This window comes from Uranotaenia lowii, chromosome 3, assembly GCF_029784155.1.
Source record: "Uranotaenia lowii strain MFRU-FL chromosome 3, ASM2978415v1, whole genome shotgun sequence".
NCBI classification, from domain to species: Eukaryota; Metazoa; Arthropoda; class Insecta; order Diptera; family Culicidae; genus Uranotaenia; species Uranotaenia lowii.
The window spans coordinates 180,222,610-180,249,234 of record NC_073693.1 but is presented as its reverse complement, the minus strand read 5'-3'; the positions used below and the strand labels follow the sequence as shown (position 1 = coordinate 180,249,234).

At 37.3% G+C, this 26,625-nt stretch overlaps 1 protein-coding gene across 4 annotated transcripts in view; it reads right to left on the bottom strand.

Moving 5' to 3' along the window:
* The window catches only part of LOC129750951 (uncharacterized), a 44,017-nt gene that overhangs the window by 8,113 nt on the left and 9,279 nt on the right, over positions 1 to 26,625 (bottom strand). For all 4 annotated transcript variants that reach the window (XM_055746169.1, XM_055746171.1, XM_055746172.1 and 1 more), the window contains exons 6-8: positions 25,893 to 26,012; positions 8,332 to 8,471; positions 2,761 to 2,864 (exon numbers count right to left, since the gene is read on the bottom strand). In XM_055746169.1, coding sequence (XP_055602144.1) covers positions 2,761 to 2,864; positions 8,332 to 8,471; positions 25,893 to 26,012 — 364 coding nt within the window. The remainder of the gene's footprint in view (positions 1 to 2,760; positions 2,865 to 8,331; positions 8,472 to 25,892; positions 26,013 to 26,625) is intronic.

The window sequence follows — 26,625 nt, the reverse complement described above, 5'->3', positions numbered from 1 at the left end:
TTGATCCAAATGATATTTAAAAATTAAGAGACTAACTACAAATACAAATCTACACTGAACTTAGAACACTAAGAATTCTTCTTCGGAATACAACCTTCGAAACGTCAAAATGAAAATGCTCTGAGAAGCGGTTAAAAGTCTTGATGACGCCAATTATTGCAGAGTTGGCTACGTAATTGTTTAGTCTAACAGGAACGAAAAGCTGAAGATCCCGATTCCTCAAACCACGAGGTCGGACGCTAAGTGGAAGAACTTCCAAAAGTGCGGGAGAGTCGATTCTTGATGAAAGCAGATCAGCGACGAAAGAAACAAGACTGGCGGTCCTGCGGGCTTGCAGCGTGTCAATGTCGATCAGGCGGCAGCGGCTATCGTAGCTGGGAAGTCGAAAAGGGTCTTGCCAGTTTAAGTGTCGAAGGGCATACCACAAAAAACGCCGTTGGTTGGCTTCGATTCGATCAGAACCGTTTTGATAATACGGGCACCAAACCGCAGAAGCATATTCGAGGATCGATCGAACCAGACTGCAGTAAAGACTCTTCAGGCAGTAGATGTCCTTAAAGTCCTTCGTCATGCGGAAAAGAAGACCCAGGCTTCTGGAGGCTTTGTCAACGATATAGTTGGTGTGATTCTTAAAATCCAGCCGCGCGTCGAGGATCACACCAAGATCTTTCACGTGTTGAGCTCGAGAGATAGCATCGTTTCCAAGGAAATAAACGGCTTAGAACGGGCGTCGTTTGCGGGCAAATGATTTTACTACACATTTATTACGGTTTAAAGGTAGGCGATTGGCATCACACCAGGAGGCAAAAAGGTTAAACTGGTTCTGCAGGAAGTTCACATCTTCGGAGCCATTGATAGAGTAGTACAGTTTCAAGTCGTCGGCATACGCCAATTTTGGTCCATCGAGGAGTTGCAGCACGTCATTGAAGTAGGTTAGGAATACTAACGGCCCTAAATGACTTCCCTGAGGCACGCCTGATGAAGCTGAGAACTGCCTGGAAAAACAGTTACCCGTACGAACTGTCAATTAACGTCCAGTAAGGAAGCTGCGGAACCAGCCAATAAGAGATCCACAAAATCCTAAACGCGCGAACTTTCCGATGACGATATCATGGTTCACCTTGTCGAATGCGGCAGACAGATCGGTATAGATGGCATCAGTTTGGGATTTCTTTGCAAAACTTTCATGCACATACGAGGTAAAGGTTAGTAAGTTAGTTGTAGTTGAGCGTTGAGGCATAAATCCATGCTGGTCGATGGAGAGGTTGTGCTTGCAGAACATGAAAATGAGATCTTAAACCACCAATTCGAAAAGTTTGGCTATAGCACACAGAGCTGAAATTCCTCGGTAATTATTAACATCTTTCCTATCTCCCTTTTTATGAACCGGGAACATGTAAGCTTCTTTCCACAGTGAGGGGAAGGTGGCTTGGTCAAGCGAAGCTTGGAAGATAAGCCTGATAGGAGTCAGCAAAGAAGGCATAAAACGCTTCAGGAAGGTAGCTGGTATCCCATCCGGGCCTGTAGATAAGGAGTTTTTGAGCTTAGTGGCTGCTTTAGAGATGGTTGTGTCCGCGACTGTAATACCGTTTAAAAAAAAGCCCAGTGGTGAAACACTCCTGATGGCACAATTCGTCGGTTATTGATGATGTATCAGAATGTGCTCGAGAATTTATTGGCAAAGAGATTGCAGATTCCGGAGTCAGAGTTCGCCATGATGCCATCCAGGAACATGCTGGACGGTGTTCCAGGTTCATTCCGCTGATTCTTAACGTGATTCCAGAAGGATTTTGGGCTAGTCTTGAGATTTTGCTGAATTCGACTAAGATGGTTTCGATAGCTACGTTGACAGGCTTTTTTATAGGCGGTGTTGAGTTTGCGATATTCTCCTTGGTATACGGAGATTTGTGCTTATTGAAATTTCGAAGGGCACGCCTTTTTGTCACTTTCAGTTGTCGTAAAGCTGCTGCAGCCCATGGAGTCCGAGGATTAGCATTGGCGGTGCGTTTCGGCACATGACGGTCGATTACGTAGTTGAGGATGTGCGAGAAAGTTTCGGCTGCAGCATTAGGGTTAGCTAGTTCGAGTTCGGATTCCCAGTCTATAGTGGCCAGTACGCGAGAAATGATATCGAAATCGGCGTTCTTATAGTCCAAGTAGAAGGGTGTGAGTTTATCAGCGGGGTTACACAATCTAGAGATATTAAATGTAACCAGTAAAGCCGGGTGATGTGGGTCTACTTTAACTAGCGGTGCAGGTGCTGATTCGATAGTTGGTAAACGGAACCCGTCATTGGCGAAGCAAAGATCAAGCATCCGGCCGTTCTCGTTTACAACACTGTTGATCTGACGTGAGGTTGCTGTACTTAAAGAGTCTAGAATAATGTTCGAGGAAGCCGAAAAAGTAGAGCGTTCAGGATCAGGATACAGGATACAGCTTGGCTGGAACACCACTTTAAACTTGGCATGTTAAAATCGCCTAAGACGATTATGTTTGAAAAAAATAGCAGTCGGTTAATTTGTTAAATTTGCCAGACTGTTACTTATTACTCGTATCGTACAGAATGTATTGATTTTTAACACATTACAAATACGGAAACAAAACATTAATCATAATTCTATTTTTACCGAACCTGTTACTTGAACCATATATTTTAAATTCTTCGTTTTGAAGTTAAAATGAGGTTCAAAGGATCAACGTTGATTTGATTTTTAATATGTAGTTTCTAAATAGTACCACTTGAGTTTGTAAATTACTTACCTCGAAGTACCTGTGAGCACACGTCACAAGGGGTTATCTTTTTATATGTGTATTCTACTAGGTTGTGATTCTCGAGACGAGCCTGACCTCCATGGCTTTTATCTCTGAAATAAATTAGATATAAATTAATATTTACATTTAAACAAATGTATAGGTACAATACATAATAAGTTTGAAATAATCTTTTTTAACTAATCTTTCAGTTTGCTTGAACAATATATCTGAATTTCTTTTTTAAAGAAATCTTAGTCCAGTTGTGCGGTAACAGAGAACAGACATCTGTCATAAATATTTTCCCTGGATGAAAATGTGTAGTTTTGGTTAACGCTTACCAGATAAACTAAAAATCCTGTCAACTGTTTTCTAACGAATCTTTCAATTTCTAAATAAGATCGTCAGTGATAATTCGTGAAACTCTCTAAATTCTTGGTTCTTGTTTCAAACGTTTTTGCATTATACTCATCTGTATACGATTTCTCAAAGGTTCTTCGAAGCTCATAATTTGTTTTTGTGATTAACTGAAGGTTACCAAATTTCACAACCCTAAAAGGGTATATACACTGAGAATGACTAAGATTAACATTTATTTGAAAGAGCAAAACAGACGGTGTAAGGTAGAGGTAGAGTTCCAAAATCAACAAAAAACATTTTGTTAATTGGCCCAAAAAACTAACCTGTGCAAAATTTCAGCACATTCAGACTAGATTTACAGGTGCCTCAAACCGCTCAAAATTTCGATTTTTTAATTGAAAAAAAAATTGGTATGTACGTAAGTTTTTTCGGAAAACCGATGTCGGTCCCGATAGATGATTTTTGGCCCAAATTTTTTTAAATAACACCACATTTTGATGTTTTATGCATTTTTAAGTCATCTGGCACCAAAATTGAAGTTTCGATTTCCAGATTTCCATTTATGATTTTTGAAGGTAAAGACATCGAACCTTTGAGCGTTTTGAGTCACCTGTAAATCAAGTCCGAAAGTGCTGAAATTTTAGCCGATCTGCAAAATGTATAGGGTCGATCTCGGAAATTCGATCATTAAATTTTTCCCATGCACCACCCTAAAGTACAGTCAATCGCAAATTTATCGTACTACATGCTATTTTTTAAGTTTAAGGCCGTTAACATTGATTTATGAAATTAGTCAATATTATAGTAATTTTTTTCATATTTTCAATAATGCAAAAAAAAATTAAAATATAAATCTCAGTTTAAATGGAAGTGTACTTGATCTACAGCCTTAGTCAATTGGCGTCGCGACGTTCCGATGAACTCGAGAATACCAAAGGTGGTTATATTTGGTTATATGTTTCAATAATTTCACTAGTTTTCATTTTTCTTTTTGTTTGTAAATACTGTTTGATCAACTTTGCGTTCATCTTTCTGGTTTTTTGACTATTTATTTAAATTCTAAGTAAATATAATTTCTTAATTTTTTTTAACTTTGTGTCATTAAAAAAATAAGGATTTTTTCTATAGAATTAATAAAATTTGATTTAGTATCATCAATTTGTAAGGCCTTAAATTTCAAAAATTTAAAAACAAATTGTATACGACCAATTTTTTGGTTTACTGTTCGTAGTCGAGTACAACTGTAATCTAATATAAAAATGTAAATAAAAAATGTAAGGGAGAGTGGGGTAACGTGGGCCACCTTTATTATCTCAGATGTGTGTTGAGATAAAAATCTCAATCTAACTGTCATCGCCGTCAGCATATTTTCATATGCTCTTTTTATTGATCAAGCTAAAAAAAATACTTAGATACATATAGATACCCGATCAGGAGAGCATATCAAAATAAAAACTCAAACATATCTCACCAAGATATTTACATCTGATTCAGTTATAATTAAGTATGTACTCTAAATTTTCAATTTTAAGTTTCTCCAATCCGAATTATATCTTATTCTGATTGACAGACTTGATTGGGGTTGAGCTCATTTTCAATTATCAAGATTTTTTTCTGATTGTCTTAAACTAAAATGATTATATCTTATTTTGATATACGTACAACTTTTTCTGAAACACGGACATCGAAGTCAACGGCCCAAACCGTACGTTTATGAGTTTCGCTCAACAGATTCATAAAATTGAATCCAAGTTTTGGGAAACCAAAAATGGGGCATGGTTTTAGCAAATAATGTGGTTTATTAACATCCCACTAGAAAATTTTCTCGTAGTACTCATATCTTGATAAGTTATAATTTTGATAGGTTTTGTTCTGTCCAATATCAAACTATGCTATCTGAACGAGATATAATCTTGAAAGGAGCATATCTAAAATTGATATAATTTAGCTATGATCGCATAGATTTTTTGATATAATTTGAGATATTTTAACATCCTAAGAGTACTGAATAATAACTCATTTAGATAGGAAAAATATTAGTATCAAAATATCTCATCTTGATATAATTCCGTTTTTCCCTCCTGATCGTGCAAGCACTCGCTAATTGCATCGATGGGGAACCTAAAGTTCATAACAAAATTATTCTCATACGCTTATGATCTTAGTTGTGTCATGTTCTTTCAGGTGGAAAAGGAATTTTTGATGAAACATGAAGAAGTCACACAAACGCAACCAAATTGCAAATTGTGGGGAATCGTGGGCCACCTTTATTTTTATACATATTCAGAACATAAAATACGTTCTTCCTATCTGTAAAGTTTTCTTATGCTAAATGAAGAGTTATGAAGAATATAGGGTCCACCCAAATTTTGTCGAAACGTTCACGAGCCAGGTTTTAGGAACTATTCGATCATATGCAACTCTCTTTTCAATTTCATCATCTGAAATTGCTTTAAAATAACGAGATGAATTATAAAATTACAGTTTTGGGTCAACTCATAAACTTTGCATGTTATTCGGTCAATTTGGATTTGGTGGCCAACGATTCCCTTCCATTTTTAAAAATCTAAAAAACATTGCTTTTGTAAGCATTCAGAACTTGGAAAAAAAAACTTATAAAAAATTCAATAAAATTGATCAATGTTAGAAATGTTAAAAACTATATAATTTATTTTTTTTCCATTTTATCTTTTATAATAAAGAAGTTATGGTGCATAGAAAAAAAGTGGCCCATGATTCCCCCTCTCCCGCATATTTTTTTGTGCAGTTTCCATTTACTTTTTTAGTAAAATCTAATAAAAAAGAAAACAAGTAATTTCAAAAGAATAGGAAATCAAACAATGTTAGGACTTGTTTGTTATATTGGGAATACATATTTTCCTAGTAATATATAGGTGAATAAATTTGGAAGAGCTTTTACACAATTTAAATGTCTTTTTCGAACGAATGAAATGCAAAACTTCAATGAAGATAGTTTTAACTAAGGGAAGAAAATAAGACGAGCCATGTTAAAATGCGTGGAACTATTTCACTATGGGAGTTCCTCATACAAGCAAGCGGACAAAAATATTTTCATAGTGTTATTTTTAACAATTTGACTATCACTTATGCTATTTATGATCAAAACTAATTGTCTATTTGGAATGTCTCGATAATTTTTACTTATTACGATAAAATTTTGAAAGTGACATGTTTTGCTTGCTTGCATGGAAATATCCCACAGTAAATGGAACAAAAAAAAATGAAAACGGCACAACTTTCAAAGTGGCTCCTACTAAACTCTTCAGAACTTGTTAGCACATACCTAAAACTTGGATAAATCTATGATTTGAGCAGGAACAAAAAAAAAAAGATCGCGTCTAAAAACGTCAAAATTTCCATTTTTTTTATTTCCTCCTTTTTTATGCGCTATCTTTTTTTTCTAACTCCAGAGTAACACAAAACCGTATATTTTGTAAAGCTTGACTTTTATAACGTTCACAGTATAGCTTTTTTTTGCTTTTAGTGCTCCTAAATATAATATTTTAAAAAAAAATTTTTACCATTCTTAATCCTAATTTGTCAATATTTCGATTATGGTACCTCCTACAGCTCCAAAATTTTTAAACTTCTCCTAATAAAAGTGCCAAGTTTTCATTAAAAATATAGAAACAAAAATGGTGACAATCACTTTTCCGATTTTTGGACGCCTGATCTCCCATAGTGCGTTTCACAAAAAAAAAAATTAAATGCTTTATGCAAAACATCGATTGAAATATTCTCCATAATGATAAGTACGCCTGTTTAACGATTGAAAGGTAGTGACATTGATTCGGCACAACAATGATTTTAAATTCGGTTTGTTTCTCTAATGTGCAAACAAAAATTCCTGTTATTGGAACCAGGTGTATCGTGGAGGCAACTTTTTTTTTTTTTAAATGTAGTTAACACTTGGAATTTTATCACAAAATAAAAAAAAACGGTCAACGGAAAAATCATTTTATGTACTAGCATGTACTGCCCCGGTATCTTTTTCATGATCCATCCGAATGATCATGCCATGACTGAAATATCCAATTACGTGATGGAAACCCGATTGGAAGAGAAAAACAAAACTATATCAAGAAGAGATATTTTGATATTCATTTTTTTTCTATCAAAATGATATAAAATTTAGTATTCGTAGGATTTAAAAGTACAAAGTCCATGCAAGCATAACTGAATTATATCATCCCTTGATAGCATGGGATGAAGACTCAATCAGATAGGACTAAGAACACCAAAAATGCAAAAATATAATTCTTGCATACAAGCTTGTATATAATGTATATATTATACTCATTATTCACTTTTATGCAATGTTGAACTGTCCCATGCATTGTATTTAAACTTTCATGCATTGTTTCCAACTTGAACAATTCTTGAAAAGTTTGAAGCACAGCCAGGAGATTTGAAACTCGTCCTTCAGGTTGAAAGGCGCGCACGCTGCCACAGAACCATGCCTGATGCATTGGATGAGAGCTTCAAAATTCAAAGAAATGTTTTCGAAGCAGACAAATTGAGGCAGAAAAGCAACTATTTGAATCAAAGGAGATATGCCCTTCTGATCGAGAAACTCATCCTTCACCAAAATAATTCGTTCACATTACCTGTAATTTAAGGAAATTCAGAAAAATATTCGTTCGTAATACTGGAGTTCGTTCACTTTGGGCTTCCAGAACGTGAGCTCGTCGTTGCCTTCCATACTGCAGCAACGGTAAAGACGAAGGACACTTCCCAGAAATGACATCGATCAGTGATCACGGTGATCAGTAGTTAAAAAATGACAGAAAAAGTTGATATATGTACTTTTGTGTCTAACACAACGAAAGAAAACAGAGGATATGAAGTTACAAATTATCTATCAATTTATCCTTCACCTAGACGAAAATATGTTTTAATATTAAACTAAAATTCATTTTTATCTTCAAAACAGACAGAAACGAAGATATTCAGCACTTTAAGAAACGGTTTCCAGTACAGTTTCTTGAAAAACTACAAACAAAATGAATAGTGTTTTCTTATCTCAAACAAGAACAATCAAATTAGCTATTTACTATATAATTCTAATTGACTATTTTTTTCTTCAATTTTCTAATAGACCTTATGTTTCTAAGCTATTTTCATCAGAAGAAGGTTTGACTTATCAATTGTTTCCGACTACTTTTTACATTTTTTTTTCTAAATAATTTGTTTGCTTACCTTTCGTTTGTCGAAACAACTGGTTTTAGACTTCGAAACGCTTTGAGCCACTTGGTTTTCATTGAAGAAGAACTAGAAGATGACATTTTCCTACTACCAATTGGTGAATTTGGTTCTATTCTACCCAACAACAACGCCCTCTGCAACGAGAAATCCATTTCATAAACAAATATAACAAACTTATCTAATGAAATAATCTATAAATGAAAATACTAGTACAAGTATGAGCGCTTAATAAGTCAATCACTACCAGTCAGAATCCAATGGAACCTTATCACCCTTCCACAAATTAATTGGTTCTTTTATCTTGATTGTTGTTAAAAATATTAATTATGCATTTCAAACAAGTTTCTGAAAATAGTTTTGCCAAATTTAAACTTGCATACTCACTTCAATTGCCTAAATTTTGAATAAATTCACATAAAAACGTAAATTCTTAGGTACATACATATATTTCAGTGCCTATTAAGCACATCCGAACGACGTACGCATTCTGAAATTCCTTCTAAGAGCAAGTTCACTGGTGTTGGGAAAAATGGTAGAAATTTTGACACTTTTAGCCCTTTTTGAAAATTTTATCATGCAAAAACAACAACTGTTCTATTTTCGCATGCTGTGATGCAAAAATAGCAATATTTCTATCACATACGGCAGAAATAGAAACAGTACTGTAAAAAAAATACAACGCGCAAAGATCTTGAAAACATTTTTAGAGCAAATTCACTCGTGTTGGGAAAAAGTGGTAGAACTTTTGACACTTGTCGCACATTTTGAAAATTTTACCATGCAAAATGTTTTCAAGATCTTTTTTTACATCACTGTTTCTATTTCAGCCGTATGTTATAGAAATGTTACTATTTTTGCATCACAGCATACGAAAATACAACACTTGTTGTAAAAAAACTTGAAGGCCACAGATCTTGAAAATGTTTTTTGCATGGCCAAATTTTCGAATTGTTCTAAAAGTGTCATAATTTCTACCACTTTTCCACAACACCAGTGAACTTGCCCTTACATGATGAAATTTTCAAAATGTGTTACAAGTGACAAAATATCTACCAGTTTTTCCCCACACGAGTGAGTGTACTTGTTCTAATATTACATAGTGTGTTTAATATTACATCAAAGCAGTTCTTGGTTGTAAAAAAATCGTTAGATTATTTCTCCCCGATCCTCAACCATCGAGACAGATTTTGAAGCTCATAGGATTTTTTTCAGCAAGTAAGCCATGTCATTATTATCAGAATCTCTAAGCAAAATTATTCCTTCCTCTCTTGTTTAATTCTTTGATATTTGAGGCAAATTACTAGCGGTGTATTTCAAACTGCACAGCTGTCCGGAAATCAAGTTGAGCTTTTCGAATCTATTTACAATAACCTAACTATCTTCTGAATTTTCTTTCCTAACATTCTCTGATGTGAACGCCACAATTACAAGTTTGGGAAATGCGCTTTGTGCTTATAAGAGTATCAGCAGCGGTCAGGTGTCAAAGCTATAATAACACTCCATTTTGATACTTCGACGGCGCACCGCAAGGTTTCAAACCAGGTGTTATCTTGCTCCTGGGTGTTAAAAAAGCGAGCCAGGAGTCAAATATGAATACCGACCAGCTCCTGATTTGACAGGTGCTAAAGTGTCTTGGGAAAATTTACGAAAGAAAATAGCAACAAACAACAACAACACCTATCGGAGCGTCACCAGTGGCAAAAATGGAAACAAGTTTAGCACTTACCGGTGTGCTAATGAGCTGCTAAAGCTAAAATAAGACCTAGAATGTGTCCCGGGTTAACACCTAGGATAGCACTTACCGGTACTAGTGCTCTAAGAATTAACAAATATGTATAGTAGACCGCTGCAAAAAATGACTTTTTGCTCCCATATGTTCTTTCGATGCCATTTGGGTCACCAAGCATTAGTGTAAAATTTGAGATGATTTGATTGATTCCTGAGTTAGCGCAACACGTTTCAATTTTGTATGGAAGTTTGTATGGAAGTAGAAATACAGGCAGGACCTTGCTACCTATGGGGGAACCATACATACATAAATTTGTATGGAAGAAGAAATTTTTGCACATTAAATCATCAAGAAAATTCATATAAGCTTGAAATGAAGTCGGTCTTTAATTTTTGGTTTTGACTATTCTTAAGCTTCATTTTTTGCTTACATGACCAGCAGCTAAGAATTTCATGAAGAAAGTTATAACCATTTCAAAATAAAAAATCTGAATCCATTGAAAAGTATTCAAAAATGGCAGACTTTGCTTGCTAGAGCTGTTAAAAGTGTCATGAAATGTTATGGCAAAGGTTAATCAATAAATTCTCTGGCAATGCAAAGCAGTTTTTTGAGATTTTTTATTTCCATCCTACTGTTACACAGCTTTCAAACAAGTAGTCAAACAAGATTTAACAAAAAAAATAATTTTGAAAACAAAAATTGTATATAACATTGAATATCTTTTCTGGGTTTTTAGGTTTGTGCTTTGTTCACTAGAAATGTAGTGCAAGAATCAAGGAATATTTTTAATCCAAAGTTATATTTTTTGGAACTTTCAGAAAATCTCTGGCGATTTTTGAATGAAAAATTTTGTTTTCCCGTACAAATTTCCATACAAAATTAAAATTCGTTGCGCTAATTCAGGACTGGATGGATCGCTTAAAAAAAATTTATTGCTATTTCTGGCAGCAAAAACAACCAAAAAAAGTTATGGGATGTGTAAAAATTTAAGAATTTGAAGTTTTCATACAAAGCTTGCAGCGGTCTTATGTTTAGGTTTAACATGTGTGTAAATAAATCCTTATAACACACGTGAAGTTCCAATTTTTTATTCGATATTCGGAGAGACCACCTATCTTCTCATCAAGCAAACGAATATGATCGAGAATGATCGGTTTTCATTCATTGGATCTAGATTCTTTTTCATGAGTTTAATCTGTAATGATTTGTTGATAACAGCGCACGCTCCTTGTTTTAAACTCAAAATTAAGTAGTTTTGGTTCAAAACAGCACTTCAGTTGCAGCCCTCAACTTTGAGTAAGACTGAGCAAACGCAAAAACTAAGTTCTGACTGGCATACTCAAACCTAAATTCGAAAGCAAGTTCCATTTTTTGAACTTTCTTTATGCACGCTTCTTTTTTTAAACTCAAAATTAAGTACGATCGAGGTTCAAAACATATTTCGATTCTATGAACTTAAAGTTAAGTACCCTTTTTCCTCCTCGCGATTGTTCAAAATGGAGTTCGAACTGCGAACTCAAAACTAATCCCATTCGTGCCATTTTTGCCGAACCGCATTTCAGGTAGCTACGAACAAGGGCATAAAAAACGGTTCAAAAAATGGTACTCGCTTTTGAACTTAGTTTTGAGTATGCTTGTCAGAACTTAGTTTCGCTATTGCCCAATCAAACTCAAAGCTGAGGGCTGCCACTGAAGTGCTGTTTGACCGTGGTCAAATCATAGTTCGATTGTATGAACTAAAATTGAGTTCCTTTTTTCCTCCTTGCGATGGTTTAAAAGGAAGTTCGAACTGCGAACTCAATCTAATCCCATTTTTCCTTCGGCGAAGGAGCAAAACTGAGATCGATCTAATGAACTAAAAATTGAACCCTCCTCGCGTGTGTTGAACTGAAAGCACTTAGCGAGTTCGGCTGCGAGAACTGCATTTTGGGTAGCTACGAATAAAGGCATAAAGAAAGTTCAAAAAATGGAACTCGCTTTCGAACTTAGGTTTGAGTATGCCAGTCAGAACTTAGTTTTTGCGTTTGCTCAGTCTTACTCAAAGTTGAGGGCTACAACTGAAGTGCTGTTTTGAACCAAAACTACTTAATTTTGAGTTTAAAACAAGGAGCGTGTGCCTTTATTCGTAGCTACCCAAAATGCAGTTCTCGCAGCCGAACTCGCTAAGTGCTTTCAGTTCAACACACGCGAGGAGGGTTCAATTTTTAGTTCATTAGATCGATCTCAGTTTTGCTCCTTCGCCGAAGGAAAAATGGGATTAGTTTGAGTTCGCAGTTCGAACTTCCTTTTGAACCAGGAAAAAAGGAACTCAACTTTAGTTCATACAATCGAACTATGATTTGACCACGGTCAAACAGCACTTCAGTGGCAGCCCTCAGCTTTGAGTTTGATTGGGCAATAGCGAAACTAAGTTCTGACAAGCATACTCAAAACTAAGTTCAAAAGCGAGTACCATTTTTTGAACCGTTTTTTATGCCCTTGTTCGTAGCTACCTGAAATGCGGCTCGGCAAAAATGCCACGAATGGGATTAGTTTTGAGTTCGCAGTTCGAACTGCATTTTGAACAATCGCGAGGAGGAAAAAGGGTACTTAACTTTAAGCACAGAGAACAGACGTACAAGCTCGAACAAAAAATCTTTAAAAAAGTGTGTAAAATTTCAAATGCTGACACCCAAAAAATACGTTGAAACTTGACTTAAAACAGTGCCATCTATTGCGCCGTTCAAAAGTTACAAATCAAATTTTCACAGTTCTCTTTGGTGTATTTGGAGGCATGTGGTGGTTAAGTCAAAAAGGAAAAATTGGTTAAAATGTTCGTTGGAAATTTTACACAAGTTTCGTGAGATAGCTTGTACGTCTGTTTTCTGTGCTTTAAGTTCATAGAATCGAACTATGTTTTGAACCTCGGTCGTACTTAATTTTGAGTTTAAAAAAAGGAGCGTGCGGTTATTTTGCGTGAACAGCTTTATGGAAACATTTACCACAGACAAACAGACAGGACACTCTTAAGAAAATCTGGTCATTTCTTCGCAAAGCGATTACATTGCCATCTGTTGGTGATATTGCCTACCATTATTGATATGGCAGAATAAACCATTGAAGGTAGCCATGAAATCTTGACATTCATTACTGATACCGTAAACAAGCAGTTTGGATTTTTTCTCCAAGAAGGTTTTTATAGAATGTTTTATCAGCTATTTACTTTTAGTTGGGATTAGGTTTCCAAAATTGATAAAAACTACCTTATCCTTCCAGCAGGTGGGGAGCATTCAGAGGGAAGGAAACTATTTATGTATGTTGATTTATGATTGAGTTGTGTATAAAAATAGATTGCTGACCAGTGACAGTAACAACTAATCCAGGAAATTAAACAGCTTACCAGTTCCGGGCTTTAAATATTATCACCTCAAGTGTTCCGGTTTTATTGAAAATTAATAAAGCGTTCAAAATACAACACTCATATGAAAAAAGTTAGTATTTAAAAAAAAAAGTTTATTTCACAGTTATTTTCGCAACTTTCCGTTAGTTTCAAAACAATAAAATCCAGTGGTAATTTCTAATAAACAAAAAATCCAAAAAAATATTTTTGACAAATAATATTTCCATGCTAAGCACCGTAATGCGAGAGTATTTGTGTTATTTGAAGTGAGGTTTTGTTTTAAGATTATTTACAAGACAAGTATGTATGTATTCTTCTGCGGGCTTCTTCCTTGAAAACAAATCTCTTTATACATATTTTTTCAGAAAGGTTGGACACGTTTTCCGTTACTTTGGCTTTCGGCATCGTTTCAATTAAGCGCAATTTAAGAATTGTATGTTCCGAACCAATTCAAACGAAATGACTGGTAAGATCCTTTTCCCATAAAGGTGGTCTTCAACACACAGTTTTCATTTTGCTCCAGTTGCGCTATCCATAAGCAGGGTATTTTCCAAATCTCCATCCCTTCAAAACCAGATGTGATCAACTTATCCGCATCATTACCATCGCGTGTAGTAATTCCTGAAATGAAAATAGGACCGGTCTTGCTTGCTACATCTGAACTTTAGTAACTTATCCGGAAATAACGGAAAAATTCAAAGGAATGCCTTCAAACAGCTTCTGTTGCTCGGTACGGTTGGTTTGTCTTCCAATAGGACCAGATCGTTGGAACTAATTACAAAAATTTTAAACGCAAAGCTTCCCGAATTAGAACTGAATGAAAACAAACGATAACCATAACATAAGCACCATGGAGATGCAAAAATACACAGCTACCATGATGAAAAATTGGGATTTTTCATTTTAAAGATACAAGCGCCTCTGGTGTCGACATTGCCTAGCTTCATCAAATTTGAAGCAGTTTTGCGAAGAATGAAAACGGAGTGTCCTGTCTGTTTGTCTGTGCATTTACTGTCAATCATTTTTAGTCCATCAAGAACAGCAGAATTCAATTTCTGTTAACTAGGATTTATTTCTATTTTAGAGTTTTTCGAATTATCCCTCCACCACTAAATACAATAGATGCTTCCGGACGTTGATGAAATGTTCAACAAATCATTTTTTCGTTTTTATTTGAAAATTCAAATTCTAGAGCACAACACAAGATCTACACATTTATTCGATTGAAAAACCAATGACTATTTGAAATTAACCGATTCTCTCACAAATGTCAGAATCGAGTATTCAATTGTGAATTCAATTTTTAATCGTACAAAAATTTGCCCTATGAAGTCGCGTTCAGAAACCTAAATAAAGAAGAAATCCCTGTACTTCAATTCTAAAATGTGTTGTTTTGCTTTTTAATTTTTCGTTGCTTTTATCAAAACTAAAAATCGATCCAATGTTCAACTGTAATGAAGATTTTTCTTTGGAAAGCGTGCACACTAGACTGCCTCAAATGACCCGACTTTTGAAAAAGTTATACGCTGCAGGCTAAAATTGATCCTAGGCCTAGTACAAGATTTCATGCCAAATTTGGGCTAGATCGGATCACGGGAAGGGGTCGCTCAATGAGCCTGAAGTTTGTATGGGATTTTGAGACATTTTGTTCGAGAGGAACATTAAAAACCAGTCAATAACTTTTGTCTCCTTCGACCGATTTCTTTCAAAAACGGGTTTTCTTAAAGCCTAAATTATGACAAACATTTCATCCGAAGATTTTATTTCAATTAGAGTTAAGATAAAAAAGTTATTAAGCTGCAAAAATTGGCTAACTTTTTTAAGGGTGATATTCATCAGTGTTCTAATGAGGCGACTAAATGTCCGACCAGAACACTCAATGTGAAATGCCTGCCGTTTCGTCAAATAATGACCGATTTTAATCATTGTTGTTGAGCTCGATTGCAATTTTTGATGTTTTTCAAATATTTGAGTTTGGATGATATTCACTTGATAGTTCGGAAAGAAGTGAGGGCTGAAAAATGCTTGACAATTAAAAAAATTGGATAACCACATTGGCTTAGGAACATGACTGGACGATTTGTGGCCAATGAAAAAACCAGTTTTTCATCAATAACTTTGATTCCCGTCGCCCGATTTCTTTCAAAACAATATTTCTAAAAGCCTAAATTATGATAAATATTCCATCCGAGGACTGCATTTCGATAAGAGATAAGATAAAAAAGTTATTAGGCTTCAAAAATGGGCTTACTTTTTTACGATGGTATTCATTACTGTTAATGAGGCGTCAATATGTTCGACCGCCCCGAGTCATTGACAGTGATAAATATCATCCTATAAGAAAAAATCGTTTTTGAAAGAATCGGCCAACGGGAACCAAAGTTATTTATGAACAACTGTTTTTTCATGTTTCTTCCGAGCAAAATGTCTCAAAATCCCATACAAACTTCAAACTCGTTGAGCGACCCCTTCCCGTGGTCAGATCTGGCCCAAATTCAGCATGAGATCTTGTTCTAGGACTAGAATCAGTTTTAGCCTGCAGCGCATAACATTTCACAGTTTTTGAATTTCCCATACAACTCTCAATATTGGCATCACAAATCGTCCAGTCATGTTCCTAAGCCCCTGTGGTTATGCAGTTTTTTTTTAATTGTCAAGCATTTTTTCAGCCCTTACTTCTTTCCGAACTATCAAGTGAATATCATCCAAACTCAAATATTAAAAAACATCAAAAATTGCAATCGAGCACAACAACAATGGTTAAAATCGGTCATTATTTGACGAAACGGCATGCATTTCACATTGAGTGTTCTGGTCGGACATTTAGTCGCCTCATTAGAACACTGATGAATATCACCCTTAAAAAAGTTAGCCAATTTTTGAAGCTTAATAACTTTTTTATCTCAACTCTAATTGAAATAAAGTCTTCGGATGAAATGTTTGTCATAATTTAGGCTTTAAGAAAACCCGTTTTTGAAAGAAATCGGTCGAAGGATGTTGCCGACAACGAGATTTGATCGTAGCAGGCATTGACAGATTTGAATAAAATTTTCACTTGTACGTCAGATAGAAGAAAATTCACACGTGTTTTTTGCTCGCTCAAATAAATCAAGAAGTTCTTTTGTAAAATACTGATTTTCCAATCACGGTCCGAAATTTAAACTTACCCCAGCGGAAACCTCCGGAAGCGACAGATTGCTCGGCCAGTAGAGTCCGAGGTTTAATATTTGGTCCTTCCCACCGGCAGGTAAAACCCGTTAGATTGCTCGGCCAGTAGAGTCCGAGGTTTAATATTTGGTCCTTCCCACCGGCAGGTAAAACCCGTTAGATTGCTCGGCCAGTAGAGTCCGAGGTTTAATATTTGGTCCTTCCCACCGGCAGGTAAAACCCGTTAGATTGCTCGGCCAGTAGAGTCCGAGGTTTAATATTTGGTCCTTCCCACCGGCAGGTAAAACCCGTTAGATTGCTCGGCCAGTAGAGTCCGAGGTTTAATATTTGGTCCTTCCCACCGGCAGGTAAAACCCGTTAGATTGCTCGGCCAGTAGAGTCCGAGGTTTAATATTTGGTCCTTCCCACCGGCAGGTAAAACCCGTTAGATTGCTCGGCCAGTAGAGTCCGAGGTTTAATATTTGGTCCTTCCCACCGGCAGGTAAAACCCGTTAGATTGCTCGGCCAGTAGAGTCCGAGGTTTAATATTTGGTCCTTCCCACCGGCAGGTAAAACCCGTTAGATTGCTCGGCCAGTAGAGTCCGAGGTTTAATATTTGGTCCTTCCCACCGGCAGGTAAAACCCGTTAGATTGCTCGGCCAGTAGAGTCCGAGGTTTAATATTTGGTCCTTCCCACCGGCAGGTAAAACCCGTTAGATTGCTCGGCCAGTAGAGTCCGAGGTTTAATATTTGGTCCTTCGAAACTTAACACCAGTTTATATGGAACCTAACCTGCGCCGAACAGAAAGATCAACGGCAGGTAAAGTCCCGAAGAAGTTCGACGATTTCGTTTACAAACTTCCACAAGCAAGTACAATGTATCGTACTCCGGTGAAAGAAGTTCCTGCGTTATCACATGATGCTGCCATTCCTGGGCCGTCTGAAGTGGGCGCAGCACATGCAAGAGTGCACTCCGAGTCGGGTGATAATGCTAGAAGCAAAACCGGAAATATGAGCTGTAGGAGTAGACGATCGATAAGTAGCAGAAAGTCAGTCGTTAGTGAAACTGTTAGTCAGATTAGAGCACTAGAATTGGAAAACCAATTAGAAAAGGAAGAGTTAGAAGCATCTCTAAGAGTAGATCAGATTAGAGCTCAACAAAAACTAGAGGAGCTAAAGATACAGAAAGATTTAGAGATGCAACTAGAAAAGAAAAAGTCTGAGTTTCAACGTAGGCGCATTGAAAGGGAGATTCAGATTAACGAACTGAAATCTGTTTCGAGAAGTTCCATTCATAGTAGCCCTGATCGTCGTGTCCGGAGTTGGGTTGAAGACATTCCTGACGGTCATGAACAACCTAACCCACCCCCTCGTTTTGATCCCCCCGTTGACCGCGGCTCTGGACAAACCGAAGTTGTTACGCAAGCACTGAAAGCGTTGCAGTATCGTGCTGTGAGAGATTTGCCTCAGTTCAACGGAAACTTGATGGAATGGCCCATTTTCGAGAACGAATTCAACATATCCACCGTTGAATTTGCTTTATCTAGTCAAGACAACCTGAGAAGGCTGAATAAAGCGCTTCACGGCAAGGCCAGACAGTGCGTTGAGGCTCTCCTTACCTCCGCTGAAAATGTGAATCAGATTATGAAACTGTTAAAAACGAATTTTGGACGTACAGAATGGATTGTGTCGAATAGGCTGGACATGCTTAGAAACCTGGAAACAGTTAGAGAGGGAAATATTGAATCATTTAGGACATTTTTCAACGCTGTTACTGGTACTGCTGTGGCTCTGAAAAATGTTAACGCTGAAATGTATTTGATGAATCCCGAATTAATTGCTCATCTAGCAGACAAGCTGCCAACATTTAGCAAGCAGATGTGGATTCGTCACAAAGCCAGTTTGACGAGAGAAAATAGGATGATAACTTTCGACATTTTTTCTGGTTGGTTGGAGGATGAGTTGGACAACCAACTAGCCAGTGTCAATCCTACCTTCCTTAGTCGTCGTCAGGCACCCGTCCAAAGAGTAAGACCGCCTGTGTTCCAGGTCAGTAACACTGCAGCCGATAGCCGATCTCAATGTCCTCTATGCTCATCTGAAGAACATCCTGGTTTGAAGCAATGTGAGAAGTTTTTGAAAATGTCTATTGAGCAGCGTAGATCGACGGTAAGAGGATGTAAAGCGTGCTATCTATGCCTTGAAGTGGATCATTCGCGACGGAATTGTAAATCGAACAAGACCTGCTCGATATGCAAGAAAAACCATCATCAGCTCGTTCATCCTGGTAATGATTCGAAGCAACCTGTCCTAACTGTAGGTGGAACATGCAATACGATTGTGGGTTGTAACACAATACTTCGAGTAGGAAAGGTGCGCATCCGTAGTAAAACTAAAACTGAAGAAGTTTTTGCACTTTTCGACGAAGGATCATCGCTGACCATGTTAGATTCTTCGATCGCTAAGGAAATGGATTTGCAGGGTACAGTTTCTCCAATTTCGTACCGTTGGACCAACGGAATCACGCATACAGACGACACATCGATGATCATTTCTCTGCAAATATCTGGACCTTCTGATCAGGCAGTCTGGCACAAGATGAATAACGTTAGGACGATCAAGAACATGAAGCTTTCGCAAATGAATTTCGACTTAGCTCAGATTCGTCAGTTGTATCCTCTGTTAGACGAAGAAAAGCTGAAAGTTATCGAAAATGCAACTCCTCGTATGCTGATCGGTTCAAATAATGCTGGTTTAATTGTTCCTCTGAAAACCATCCAGTATTCGATTCGAGGATTACAGCTCACTCGATGTCATTTGGGTTGGACAGTCCATGGAGAAATTCAACCTGTTGCAGAATGCATTGAGATTCCTCATGTTTTACTATGTTCGATTGAAGACATGGAGTTGACTGATTTAATAAAAACTATGTACGCTGTTGATAATTTTGGGATGACAACTCAGTCACCTAAAATGGCTGAAGAGGATACGAGAGCAGTAGATATTATGAACCGTACCATCAAGTGCATCGGCGATCGTTATGAGGTAGGTCAGCTGTACAAGTTCAATCACTTCACGTTTCCTGACAGCAAACCACAGGCGTTGCGTCGTTTGAAAGTGATGGAAAAAAAGATGGATGCAGATCCCGAATTTGCAGATCAATATTGCAACAAAATCGAAGACTATCTACAAAAAGGCTACGCGCGTAAACTGACCGGTCCTGAATTGCTCGAAACACCTAACACCTGGTATTTGCCACACTTTAGCGTTTGCAGTGCTAAAAAGTTCCGATTGGTCATGGATGCAAAAGCAAAGTCAAACGGTTTCTCTTTAAATGACTTGCTTCTTAAAGGTCCTGATTTGGTTCCTCCACTTATTGCGGTCCTGATGCGTGGCAGAAGAAACAAGATTGCGTTTATGGCTGATATTCAGGAAATGTTTCATCAGGTGCGCATTCGACCTGAGGATCAGAACTCGCAAAGGTTCTTTTGGCGAGGAATGGAACGCAAGAAGGCCCCTGATGTGTACGTCATGCAAGCGATGATTTTTGGTGCTGTATCTTCGCCTTGTATAGCGCAGTACATTAAAAATTTTAATGCAAATAGACTTGATGAAGCACTACCAGGAGTGCGAGAGGCGGCTTTGTGTCAGCATTATGTGGACGACTATTTTGATTGTCGCGATACCGAAGGTGAGGCCATCCAATTGATAAACAACGTCATCGAGGCACATCGACAAGGTGGTTTTAAACTTGTGAAATTCGTTTCCAACTCCGTAGCTGTGATGAAGTCCATCGATTCCTCTTTGAAAGCTGCTGATGAGAAAGAGTGCCGAGTGCTCGGTCTGAAGTGGGACCTCCGAAGTGATGAATTTGTGTTCCCGTTAAAGTTCTCGAACTTGCCAACCTCAAAAGTCATCACTAAACGACAGCTGCTCAAGTTCATGATGAGTATTTTCGATCCTCTAGGTGTCCTTGGTCCGATAACCATTCATCTGAAGATCCTTTTCCAAGATTTATGGCGCCTGCAAATCGATTGGGACGATGATATTCCAGATGGTCTTATGACAAATTGGAATGGATGGCTAGAGCAAATAGGTCAGATAGGCGAGGTGAGAATTCCAAGATATTATTTTCCACGACTGTCATCTGTTGGTGCAGTTGAGCTGCATGCATTTTGTGATGCAAGTGACAAAGCTTTTGCTTGTGTTGTATATATGGTACATAGAATCCGGAACGTTTCTCACGTAGCTTTAATCATCGCCAAATCAAAAGTAGCTCCTCTGAAGGCACAAACTGTTCCCCGTCTTGAACTACAAAGCTGTGTAACCGGTAGTCAGATGGTGAAGACTATTCAGGATGAGCTAAAAATAGAAATAACATCAGTTCATTTTTGGACAGATTCTAGAATTTGTTTAGGATGGTTAAACTCGACACAGAAGTTAACTGCATACGTAGGATCCCGAGTCACTAAGATAAAAGAGAACGGGCACAATTCCGATTTATGGAAATGGATTCCATCAAACTTGAACGTTGCTGATTTTGGCACCAAGAATTCGATGTTCTGCAATATGAATATTTGGCTGAACGGTCCGGAATTCTTGCGTTTTGATCAGGAACACTGGCCAAAACAAGAAACCTTAACACTGACTAACGAAGAAGCAATTAATTTCAATGCTGATATAGAAGTAGAGGATAATTTGCTAATTTGTTTACAAATATCCACCCAAAAATGTTTTGATCTTCCTGATATAACACGCTTCTCAGATTTTAATCGCCTAACGAGAAGTACAGCATATTACTTGAAAATGCTTAAAATTTTAGCGCTACCCAAGTCAGAAAAACCTGAAAGATTTTCAATCGACGTGAATGATATCAACCAAGCAAGAATGATGTTGTATCAGAAAGTTCAAGCTGAAGCGTTCGGTGAAGAGCTGGTTCTTCTCAAAAAGCAGGATTTCGTCAAACGAACTAGCCGTTTATTCGCATACTCACCTTTTCTTCATGAGGGCATTATCAGAATGCGAGGACGAGTTCAAGATAGCAGCCAGCCTTTCGAAGTGAATAATCCTGTTATTCTTCCGGACAATCATCATTTCACGAACCTGTTAATAAAGATGTATCATATTGCGAATGGGCACCAAGGCACTGAGACGATTATTAACAACTTGAATCAGCGGCACAGAATTCTCAAAATTAGGTCTCAAGTTAAAAAATTTGCCCGTACATGTTTGAGATGTTGCGAGCTTCGGGCGAACCCAAAAATACCACAAATGGGTAACCTTCCTCCAGAGCGGACGACACCTTTCGTTTTCCCGTTTACGTATACAGGCATCGACTATTTTGGGCCACTGACTGTGAAAGTTGGGCGACGTACAGAAAAGCGTTGGGTCGCACTTTTCACCTGCCTTTCGAGTCGAGCTTTACATCTGGAAGTGGTACCTTCGTTGGATACAAGTAGTTGTTTGATGGCTATAAGATGTTTCATGTCGATTCGGGGAATTCCTCAAAAAATTCTAACCGATAATGGAACGAACTTTGTAGGAGCGGACCGTGAGACGAAAAAGCTGCTGCAGGAGTTGGATCTGCAACAGATTGCGGATACGCTGAGTGTGAGAGGAGTACAATGGGCGTTCATCCCACCCGGAGCGCCGCATTTTGGTGGATGTTGGGAGCGACTTGTCCGCTCTGTAAAAACAGCGCTTCGATCCATGTTGAAGGATAGGCATCCCTCGGACCTGGTGTTGCGTACAGCTCTTTGTGAAGTTATGAACGTTGTTAACAATAGGCCGTTGACACATGTTCCTGAAGATCCGCAAGATCCTGAACCGATCACACCTAATATGATATTACTTGGTAGAAACAATCATATGCAATACGATCATGATTTCGACGAACGGGACCTAAATTGTCGAGCTGCGTACAAACATGCTCAAATATACGCTGACAGGTTCTGGCGCAAGTGGGTGTCTTCGTACCGACCTGAGCTGCTGAAACGCCACAAGTGGCAAGACAACCGTAACCGGCACGAATACGCTGTAGGTGATCTTGTAATGATTGTCGACGAGAACATGCATCGCGGGTGCTGGCCTAGAGGTATCATCGATAAGGTAATGCGAGGAACCGACGGTAATGTCCGAACAGTATCAGTACGAACTGCGTTTTCATCATACGTAAGACCAGTTACAAAAATAATCGTATTACAACCCAGAGCGTCTGGTGCCCCGGAGGATGTTGCCGACAACGAGATTTGATCGTAGCAGGCATTGACAGATTTGAATAAAATTTTCACTTGTACGTCAGATAGAAGAAAATTCACACGTGTTTTTTGCTCGCTCAAATAAATCAAGAAGTTCTTTTGTAAAATACTGATTTTCCAATCACGGTCCGAAATTTAAACTTACCCCAGCGGAAACCTCCGGAAGCGACAGATTGCTCGGCCAGTAGAGTCCGAGGTTTAATATTTGGTCCTTCCCACCGGCAGGTAAAACCCGTTAGATTGCTCGGCCAGTAGAGTCCGAGGTTTAATATTTGGTCCTTCCCACCGGCAGGTAAAACCCGTTAGATTGCTCGGCCAGTAGAGTCCGAGGTTTAATATTTGGTCCTTCCCACCGGCAGGTAAAACCCGTTAGATTGCTCGGCCAGTAGAGTCCGAGGTTTAATATTTGGTCCTTCCCACCGGCAGGTAAAACCCGTTAGATTGCTCGGCCAGTAGAGTCCGAGGTTTAATATTTGGTCCTTCCCACCGGCAGGTAAAACCCGTTAGATTGCTCGGCCAGTAGAGTCCGAGGTTTAATATTTGGTCCTTCCCACCGGCAGGTAAAACCCGTTAGATTGCTCGGCCAGTAGAGTCCGAGGTTTAATATTTGGTCCTTCCCACCGGCAGGTAAAACCCGTTAGATTGCTCGGCCAGTAGAGTCCGAGGTTTAATAAAGGAGACAAAAGTTATTGACGAAAAACTGGTTTTTAATGTTCCTCTCGAACAAAATGTCCCAAAATCCCATACAAACTTCAGGCTCGTTGAGCGACCCCTTCCCGTGGTCCGATCTGGCCCAAATTTGGCATCAGATCTTGTACTAGGCCCAGGATCAATTTTAGCCTGCAGCGTATAACATTTCACAGGATTTAAATTTCCCATACAAATTTTGGGCAGTCTAGTGCACACTATGTCCAGATGCAATAGTTAGTAGGTATTTACTAAAAAATATTGTAGTTGTAAATTAAAAAGCATTACAGACATTTCCAACCACTCTTATGCATTTGAGGCGTATGATGTACACTAGAAAATTTTGATGTATATTGATTCTGTACTGATCTTTGTCATTACCTCCTGGCAACTTTGAACGTGACACTCGTTCCTTATCATTCTAATTCCATGACTGGCTTATACACAGGCCTCCAATTTTATCTATTCTCAAAATTGAAGATTGACTTATTGAAATGATAGGACGAGCTGTAACATGATTTCTAATGACCTTAGAATGAAATCTAATCACTATGACTATCTGTCAAATAAGTTTGTCTATCTATGTCTCCTAAGTAAGAGTATATAAAACTCGCAACGTTACAAAGAAGTTTTCACAGCTTGACTAAGAAATTATAGAATAAAACGTATCTGAGCATCTACAAGCTACATTGAAATAAATAAAATGAGAAAATGATTTATGCATGCAAATAAATTCCAATAAATTCAATAAATAAATTTCTTTGTGTTTTAGGCTTTTTTCTAGCTATTATTTTGGAAATAATTTTACCGTACCGTATTATCAAAATTGAAATTATGAGAAAAACTACCGAAATTCATGAATGGGATGAACTATACTAGCTATCCAAAAAAAAATCATTTCACACAAAATGGCAACAAAAAATTATACAGATTCGAAACCAAAACCAATGTCGAGGGATATTAGATTTTATAAATTAAAAAAAAAATAATGAGACATAAAAAAGTCTCACTTTTCGAACCAAATCGACATTTTCTTACTTTTTGAACATTCTTATTTCGACACTTACCAGCGTTTTGGGTATTATCGATATATCCAAATGAATAGCAATGCTATATCAAAGACTTCAATTTAAAAATCAGCAGTTGTGGGCTCTGGGCGAAAAAAAGTTGCAACTTGTGCACACTTGATGTTACGGATGAATTGAATTGCAAAAATCTTCAACTCTGATGGGTGCTCTGATAAAGGCATTTATTTTCAACTTCTCCAGTAAAAAATCATACCACTATCACATTTTAAATAATCATACATTTGAAGTTTGTCTTTTTTGGTAAAAATTTTCAGTCCACCGTATCAGTTGGCCACAATATTCACAAACAAACACGAACTCCGGAAATAAATATCACAGGTTTCTGAAATGTTGTGGTATGGGAAAAGCTATTGTTGATTAAAGTTCTCAATTTTTGTTTCGTCAATTTCTTTCTCTTCCCAATTGAGTGATATTGGTTTTATTGACGATTCAACATTAAATTGTGCAATATTTTGAGAAGGATATAGACATAGAAACGGGTCCGACTACGCTTTCGACAGATAGGTGAAGATTACAGAATAAATCACTGAAAGGATACAAGTTTATGGAACAGGTATATTTCACTGGCTATTATCATTCGAACGTCTGAGAGACAAAATTTTCATGACCTGCGCAATAAACACAGGGAAAGACTGTCAAACGCAGAAGAGCTTTCGTTATAAAAGCACAACTTCCCATTCGTCCATGTGCCAAAAAAGCTTAGTGTCGGGAAATGAAAAATTTGGAACTCTTATGATTATTGATCAAATTCTAAAACAATTTACAAGACATTTGTTCCACAGTGCACATAACCTTATTTCTATTTTTCTGTATTTCTATATTCGATCCTTGTTATTTATATAGGTGCCAATCCTTTGTGAACCGTATAATATAGTTTCCGATGTTTTGGAAATGTAATAATCATTAAGAGAAATGCGGTTTTAAACCAAGTTGAGAAATTGCAAAGATCTTGCTAGAATTCGATTTTAAATGAAATCTATCAAATCAAACCAAATTATTCAATATTTAAAACCCACACAAAAAATGGCCATGTTGCTTGAGAATATAGACCAAGAAGCGTAATTGAAAAAATAACATCTTCATCGATTATCCTAATCAAATTTAAGTATCTTGAGAATAAATTTTCAAAATCAGAATGAGTGGCAGATTCGAGTTTCTAGTTCCGAATCATCTATTCAAAAAACTGGTATTGGGCATTTATTTTCCTCCTGTTATGTAGTAAATGACTTTACGCAAAAAAATTATGCAAAAGGTTAAGATATACTTACTTGCGTTTGTTCGGATGCCTTCAAAATTTTCCTAGCCCGCAAATCGAATTGGTTCCATGTGCCATGTTCTTGAGTTTCCGAGAGAAAATCCGGCGTGGGACTTCCCTCCTTGAAGGAAACCTGCAAATATGAGAAATGACTTAGAATGTGTCTTTGAATACTTTTATTAAAACAGTTTACTAGATTTTTTCCAGAGGAATAGTTGTAAAGTTATGGTAGAACGACTGATGATAAATATTAAAATTAATAATTTAGAGTTACGTCCTTATTTAGCAACAGGTATTACACGATAAGGGAAAAAACCTACGTGAATGCATCTATCATAGAAAAAATCGGTGAAAAAACAGCAAAATAGTTGTTCAAAATCCAACAACAACGTACGTATTACACTGAGTCGATTTGGGGTCATTTTTGAATTTCTCTAACCTTGGGGTTTAAAAAGCTTCGTTTTGGTTCAAAACTCATACACGATTTTTGCAGAATTTTTAAATAACGTTTACTTGAGTAAATTTCGACTTTTAGGTTTGGATGGGAAAATTGAATATTTTGTACTGATAAATCAACATCATTTTTGTTTCTTATGTGCCTGTTTCTTCTGCTAATTTATAAATTCTCAAAAAGAAATTTTCCGCTGCACAACTTTGTTGAAGACCATAACTTAGTATCTTATTTGACAAAAAAGTTATTAATTGTTTAACAGGGGTATGTCTTTTAGAATTGATAAACAATAAAT